The sequence below is a fragment of the Populus euphratica genome, unplaced genomic scaffold (genome assembly GCF_000495115.2).
Source record: "Populus euphratica unplaced genomic scaffold, PopEup_1.0 scaffold21.1, whole genome shotgun sequence".
In the NCBI taxonomy this organism is placed as follows: Eukaryota; Viridiplantae; Streptophyta; class Magnoliopsida; order Malpighiales; family Salicaceae; genus Populus; species Populus euphratica.
In genome coordinates, this window is record NW_011499887.1 from 309,310 (window position 1) to 317,331 (window position 8,022).

The 8,022-nt window shown below is 29.7% G+C and overlaps 1 protein-coding gene across 1 annotated transcript in view; it reads right to left on the reverse strand.

Moving 5' to 3' along the window:
• The window catches only part of LOC105130456 (L-type lectin-domain containing receptor kinase IX.1-like), a 16,386-nt gene extending 9,345 nt beyond the window's left edge, over positions 1-7,041 (reverse strand). The window contains exon 1 of the mRNA XM_011032982.1: positions 5,196-7,041. Coding sequence (XP_011031284.1) covers positions 5,196-6,955 — 1,760 coding nt within the window. The 5' untranslated portion in view covers positions 6,956-7,041. The remainder of the gene's footprint in view (positions 1-5,195) is intronic.
• Positions 7,042-8,022: the final 981 nt, after the last annotated feature.

Consider the following 8,022-nt stretch of genomic DNA (forward strand, 5'->3'; position numbering starts at 1 on the left):
TAGAAAATTTTATCTTGACTTTAAAAAAAAACTTCAAAATAATTTTATTTTTAGATTTAATGATAATACTAAAATATTTATTGAAACTAATATATTTTTCATATGTTTAAAAAATTAGAATGTTATACACAAGATGACATGTTCACCCATATGTTTAAATTTTTGGAGGGATTTTTTTGGGTCATCTATGATTTTGTTTTTATCTTTTATACAGATAAATTATATTTTTAAAAATAAAATTTTTATTTATTTTCAGATGATATTTTTAATATATATAACCTTATAAGTTATTTATTTTTTCTTTCTATTTTATTTAATCAATTTAATGTCTTATTTTTTCTAGATTAAATATTTTAATTTATATTTGTATTTCTGTTTTTTAAATTTTATTTTTAGGTGCCATTAATATTTTTTACTTATTTATCAGAGTATATAACTTTTAGTTTATTTGATTACATATGTACATAAACATTGTTATTTGTTATATTTTTTGAACTATAAAAATACATCAAAAAATCTATATATATATTTTTTATAAAAAATAAAATTATTTAACCTACAGTAGAGCACCGGTCACGTAACTATTATTTTATAATTATCGTTTCTATATTTTTTTAATATAAATTATGTATGTTACATCATTTAGGCCTTTTGGAAAACGTCTATTTGGTCATAAATAAAAAAAATTGCTATCACTCAAGAAAATTCCAGTGGAATTCGACTTTATATATTTTGTTTTAGTAAAAATCACAGATAAACGAAAAGACTTTCTCACAAAACATTTGTAGATATCTATCCCATTCAGTTCCATATCTAATTCATTAAAAGGAATTGATTCATGCATATAAGTGATATATTCGATTTATATAAGATTTCAATCATTGACTATTTTCATTATATTATATTATTCCCAACAAATATCACCTTTTTTTAATTTTTAAAATTTCTTTTTTTTTTCATTTCATTTAATGAAAAAAATTCATTCCTATTCATTCCTAGAGTTAAATATCTTATTCAAGATTACATGTGGTAAAGTTTTATTTTAAAAGTATAAAATACAATATTTATCTATGATAGTTGTTTAGTATAAAAAAATTATGAAGAATACAAAAAACATTCCTCAAGAACCCAGTAAATACAAATCTCAATCTAGATAAATTTCATGCAATCAATGACAAGATTTTATTTAAAATTATATAAGAACACATAATCTAGCATTTGCTTACTTCAGTTATCAAAAAATCAACACAGTTTTGTCAAGATAGGTTTTGGTTCAAAACCAAAACTCTACGAAAACTATTAGAAACTTGTTATTAATATAAATGAATCTTAGATTATCTATTAGTCAAGTTGCCTGAATAGTTTAGTGCAAAAAATTGGATTAAAATTGGTTTAAATCATAAGACTAAGATAATATTCTTTCCAAAAACATGAAGAAACTGAACTCAGCAACCCAAAAATTCCCACCTTACTATTAGACCTAGAACTAGTCTTTTAGACTTCTGAAACATATTACTTTTTGTTCTTATAAACCACATTACCAATATTAAGTATAGTTGAATTTAAAAAATTAAAAATAACATCAAATCATCATTAACATGAATGAAGTTCTAAATTTCAAAACTACCAAAGTTAAATTGCAAACAAATTCATGCTATTTGGATTCAAAACTTGATATTTTTAACTTCCATATACCAAAACATACTTGTATGAACTATGAATTTACACTAAAAGACATCAAATTGATTAACATACTTCCAAAATCTTTAAACCACAAACAAAATCACCATACTTTTTTTTATTACAAAACATATTCAAACACAAATTAAAATACCAAAAATACGTTATCAACATGCTTTTAGGCTAAAAACACAAAATAAAAATAAAAAACATATGCCTTTAGTGCAAGTCTCTCTAACACATTATTGACCAAACCTAAAATAAATTATTGTAATGAAAGCTTTAGCAATCTAAAACATGTTTAAAACAAGAACAAAAACAATCAAACTCTACCAAAAAACATGAGATTATTCCAGTGCTAAAATTAAACGAAAAAAAATGCAAGACAAGCTCAAACAATGGTAAAAGGGGTTTAAACATAAAGAAAGCATGAATAAGCAAATCATATGGATTTCACCTTTAAACTTTTACATGATTATACCTTCCTTAAGCTTTGGAACTGATATTTCCCTTCTCTTTTCTTTTTTTCTTTTCCTTTCACTATCTTTTCCTTCCAAAACTTATTAGACTTTTTATGTTAGGTGCTTAAACCTTTACAACGAGATCTTTTCATAATGTGTTTCTTCATATTTACTCTCTCTCCTCTTTCTTCATTTTTCAATGGGTAATTTATAGAGCTTTGCAAGGGTTCTTAATGGATTCAAATTTAAATTGATCAAAGCTTAACTCTCTAATCAAAATGAAAGGGTTTTGGACAAATATTAATAGTTGAAACCTCTGTCGTTCAATGGGTTTGGGATGGTGATTTAGTAACAAATTTGCCTAGATGGTTTTATTTTGCTTGGAGACAAAGGCATGCTCCCTCACCTTTTGATTTTTGATGAAATATTTATGACCTTTAATAAGAAATCTCTAGGAATTTTTAAATATGAACACATAAAAGCTGAATGATTTTGCACAAATAGGTATTTTAATTAAGATTGGTTGAGGTGACCAAATTTAAGGCTTCACTAGAGCAACTCCGATGTAAACATCATTAGGCTTGAACTTGGTAGAGGAGAAGCATACCTTTCTATTAAATCCATTCTTACTCAATATATTCATTCATTTAAAGCTATCAACTTAATCAGTTAAAAATCTAAAAATACAGTGATGACTAATTAGGGATAAAATGTTGGTGAGTTCATTAAAAAGAATGGAATGTAAATATTTGATGAGAATACTGATCTTTATAGAGGGGGTATTTCTTAATCGAATAGTGGTGATTACAACCCTAAAGATGATTGAAAACACCACATTCATTCGCTTGAAGGTGTTTACTCGATTAGCCAATAGTGCCTAAGAAAAAGGTAAATAGTAGTTGAACGATGCGTCATCAAGGTTTAACCCTAAAAATTAAGGTTTTTAATTTAGGATTAAATTTTTTTCACTTTAGTCTTTATTCTTTCAATGGCTTTTAATTGCATTTGCCTCTTAAACTTTTAATTTTATGCAGTTTCACCCCATCAAAATCAATCATCAACCCTAAAGTTCAGCTCTATTTTCATCTTGGTTCTTGGTTTTTGATTTTCTATTTTTATCTTGGTTCTTGGTTTTTGATTTATGCACTTGGACCGTTAATTGACCATCAAACTTTCAATCTTTTTTAATTTGGCTCCTAATTTGATCAATTCAGCCCCTATAATTATCTGTTTTTTTAGTTTGGTTCTTAATTTTTGATTTCTTCAATGAAGTCTTTAATTACCGATCAAACTTCAATTCTTACAATTAAGCCCCTGATTCGTCTAACTAAACCTTAAAAAAAAACAATTAAGTCCCTAGACTTTAATATGTTGCAATTAACACCCCAATTAACTTTAAAAACTAATCTTCATTACAATCAATAGCTACATAAAATAAAAGGTCGCAGAAAAATACAAAACAACACAACACGTGATCATCACAACATAAACTCTCCTATGCTTTTATTCTCATTGTCATATATTATTTTCCTCTTATAATTTATGAACTTAAAGGAACTAAAGGTTTCTTATCATATTAACAATACTTTAAAACAGGTGGGGAAAGTAATGTAGCATTCCCCTACATTTTTTTTTTTTTGCATTTTAGTTCCATTCCCCTCATGTTTTTTTTATTTTTTTGGTTTTTTCAATTCCCCACGTGCTTTTTTTTTTCCAAAATTATTTTCCTTTTTTTATTTTTTTATTTTTTTAAATTATCTTTATCAATTTTACTTTTTTACTATTAAACTGGTTGAGAATTTAACTTTATAGTTTTTTTCTTTGAAATATTATCTTACTACATTATTTCTCTGCATAGTTTTTACTTCACTACAGTATTTTTCCACGTGTTTTTTTCTAAAATTATCTTTGTTGAATTTATTTTTTTAATATTAAGATGATTAAGAATTTAGCTTTATAGTCTTGTTATTTAAAACATTTTGGATTGCTACAGTGTTTCCTCACATGATTTTTACATTTTTTTATGATTTTCTTCAAAATTATCTTTGTCGATTTTATTTTTTTAATATTGAATTGGTTGAGAATTGCAACTGTAGTTTCCTTACAAAACATTGTGGATTGCTATAGTGTTTCTCTACATGGGTCTTTTTTCTCTCTTTTTTTATGAATTTTGTTTTTTATATGATTTTTTTCAAAATTGTCTTTGTTGCTTCTAGTTTTTTAATATTAAGCTGGTTAAAAATTTTATTTTGTACCTTTTTTAAAAAAACACTATGCATTGCTACAGTCATTTCCCATATATTTTTTTAAATTATTTTTTTAAATTTGTATTTTTAATATTGAGTTGGTTAAGAATTACAACGGTATGTTTTCTCAAGAAACACTATAAATTACTACAGTATTTCCTTACACAATTTTTTTTCTTTTGTTATTTTAAAATTATTTTTATATTTTTTTAAAACATTATAAATTGCATCCATCTTTCTTTTTATAATTTATTTTATATTTATTTTAATAAATCCTCGATAAAATTGAAGTATACCTCGAGCCAGCGAGAGCGCGCCGGCATGTCATGTAGTCTTGATAGAAAAATTGTTTTTGTAGGACAACGTGAAACGATTAAATCCAGACACCTCATACTAGAATGGCCGTGGAAAGCACAAATTCGTGAAACGATTAAATCCAGAGACCTCATCCTAGAATAGCCCTGGAAAGCACAATTTCAATCCGAATTTCTTACTAATTCATCACAATATATTTTTATTACACTACATATGAAAGGAACAAAGGCTTAGCGTAGCAGTAGAATATCGAAATTATGCATTGATGGATCGATGAGTAGGTGCAAGCCAGGATAGAAATAGTAATCAACGCCCTGCATCAAGACCAGTATTTGTTATGGAAGAAGGCTCACTAGAAGTAAGCGATGGCAGAGGCACATGAAACACAGGAACAGGCATTTTTGGAGGCAGATTTGGGATTGCAGCCTCAAAATTTAAAACATGAATTGCTTGTCGAATTGAAGGCCTCAATTTGTAGTCAGGGTGGGCGCACCATAATCCAACAATCATCAAACGCTCTGCTTGTTTCTCATCATTAAAATCCTTAATATCAAGTCTCTTGTCAACAGCCAAACTAAGATTTCCACATCCATATAGATCCCAAATCCACTCAACCAAGCTCATTTCAGATTTTTGATCTATGGGATCGTTTGCCTTTCTTCCACTAGCAATTTCTAAGGCCACCACTCCAAAGCTATACACATCAGACTCTTTACTAGCCCTTCCCGTGCTTATGTATTCTGGTGCCAGGTAACCGAAAGTTCCTGCTAACCCAGTTGTTCTGGGACCAAGTTCATCATGGTCCACGAGCTTAGCCAACCCAAAGTCACCAAGCTTGACATTAAAACCAGAATCTAGCATTACGTTACTTGATTTGACATCTCGATGCACAACACACCACTCCCACTCTTCATGAAGATAAAGCAATGCCGAGGCCAAACCATGAGATATCTTGTATCTCACGGCCCAACTTAGAGGACTCATCTTTTTCTTGCCAAAGAGATGAGAATCAAGGCTACCATTTGGCATGAACTCATACACCACCATAAACTCGCCTTTATCATGGCACCAGCCGATGAGTTGTACCAGATTCCGGTGTCTCAACTGGCTAATGGTCTTTACCTCGGTGATGTACTCTTTTTTACCTTGTCTAGAACTTCTTGAAATCTTCTTCACTGCAATTTCCATGTCCATATCATTCAAGTATCCCCTATAAACAGCACCAAACCCCCCTTCGCCTAGCTTCCTCTGATCGGAGAAGTTGTTTGTTGCTGAAACTAGATCATCATAAGAGAACCTTCTCGGCCCTGCTCCTCTTTCAAGGGCTTCATTAATCGACGTCATTTTCTCTGCTGCTCCTTTTCTTGTTATCATTTGTTTCCTCCTCCACAAAATCACAAATGTTGTAGTCGCCCCAGCTATAAGAACAAGTACCGAAACAATGACGCCAATTATAATCTTGCTCTTCTTTGAATTCTTACCTTTCGTCTCCTCAATGTTCAAGCTTGAACTGAACTCCCAAGATAGAAGTCTATGCCGTTCTAGATTCTGACCTGTAGCTGCTGAGAAGCCAACAGTGATCCACTCAGGCAAAAACTTACTGAGATCGATTATGTAAAACAGACTAGAATTCTCTCGAGGATCTGAGGTTGTTTGGTACTCCCAAAACACACTCAAATTTCGATCAGTAGAATTATAGGTAATCCATGCCTCAGCAGTATCTCCACTGTGAAAGCTTGCATTCCAGGGTGTATATGCAGCTGATATAATAGAGTTGTTGTTGATCCCCACATGCTCAACTTTTGGATCCCATTCTTCATTTGGATAAGAATCAAACTCTACCGAAACAATTTGATTCTGAGAGGATTTCATGGTAGTAGTGTTAAATAGGCCTAAGAAGCCACCAGCAGAATTAGGTGGGATTTGAAAACCAACAGGAGCGAGGAAGAAAGCAATTCCATGACCATAATTAGGTGCATTAAAGGTATCAATGGAGAAGGAGAAATGAGATGTGAAATCAGAAAGTTTTCCCGAACTCGAGTCCCAGAGCCGCACCCTTTCAGGATAGGTTGTACAACCAACACGATTTATATAGTTCATAAGGTTGAATTCAATATGTCCGCTAGAAGCCACTGCATCACCTTGATAATACATGTTGGTCTCGTTAAACTGAGATATTTGAAAATAAACTGAATTAGTAAAGGGAAGAATAAGAAGCGGGAGAAGGAAGGAGATGTAGAAATAGGTGAGCATGCTGATAGAGAAAGGGAAGGAAGATGAAGTGGTAGCAGCTGGGAAAGGTATGGAAATGGCAGCCTAAGCAAAACTATTATACTTGATGCAATACGGTCTCGAACTCCAAGCTAGCTGGCTAGGTATTATCCTGATGAGTACAAAGTAACCTTGGCTCTCAAGCTATCCATATATTTTATATCCAAATCACGAAGCTTCCAAGGAAGGAAGTAGTCTGCGAAGGTGTTGCCAAGCGGAACAGCCGGGTCAACTTGAAATAGATAAGAGTAAAATATAGTAAATAAATACTTAATGATGAATAATGATCTTAAACAGCAAGATTAAGATATCGAGCAGTCCAAGGTGCCGACTAACATGTTATAAAAAAAAATTGTATACAGTTTAAAATATTAAATGTTTTTTTAAATGCATGGTTTATATACAACTGAAGACAAATTGCTTGATTAACTTGATGTTTAAAATTTTGGATTAAATCATTGACTATGAACTTATTTAGATCATTAAGAAACAAAAAAAATATCATTAAATGCCCTCCAATTAAACTTTGTATAAGTGTTTAAACTTGAAAAATTTATACCCTTGTCTTTAATTAATATTTAGTTAGTCTAGCTCATGATTTGAGTTTCTACTAAATTGAATTAATTTTTTATTTTATTATATAATAAAAAATATCAAGATTAATTTATTATTAACCCCATATTAAAAGATAAAATGTGATAAAAATCTCACACTAAATAATAAAATTAACAAAAATAAAAAAAAACATAAAAAATAACAAAAATCTCAACTAGATTCTTTAATTAATATTTAGTTAACTTGTTAAATTTTTTAGCCAAGTTATAAACCCCACTTAATTAATTTAATTTTTTATTTTTTATAAATTTAATATTAAATAAAAACATCACTCTAAATAATTTAAAAAAAAAAGATTAAAAAAAGTTCAGCTACTCAGCGTGTGAGCTTGAAGACCTGCAAGCCTAGCCCATATATATATATTTTTTCTTTGTATAAGTAACAGATGAGGTGTAGTTTATCATTCCAAAAAAAAAAAATTAATAAAAAACAAA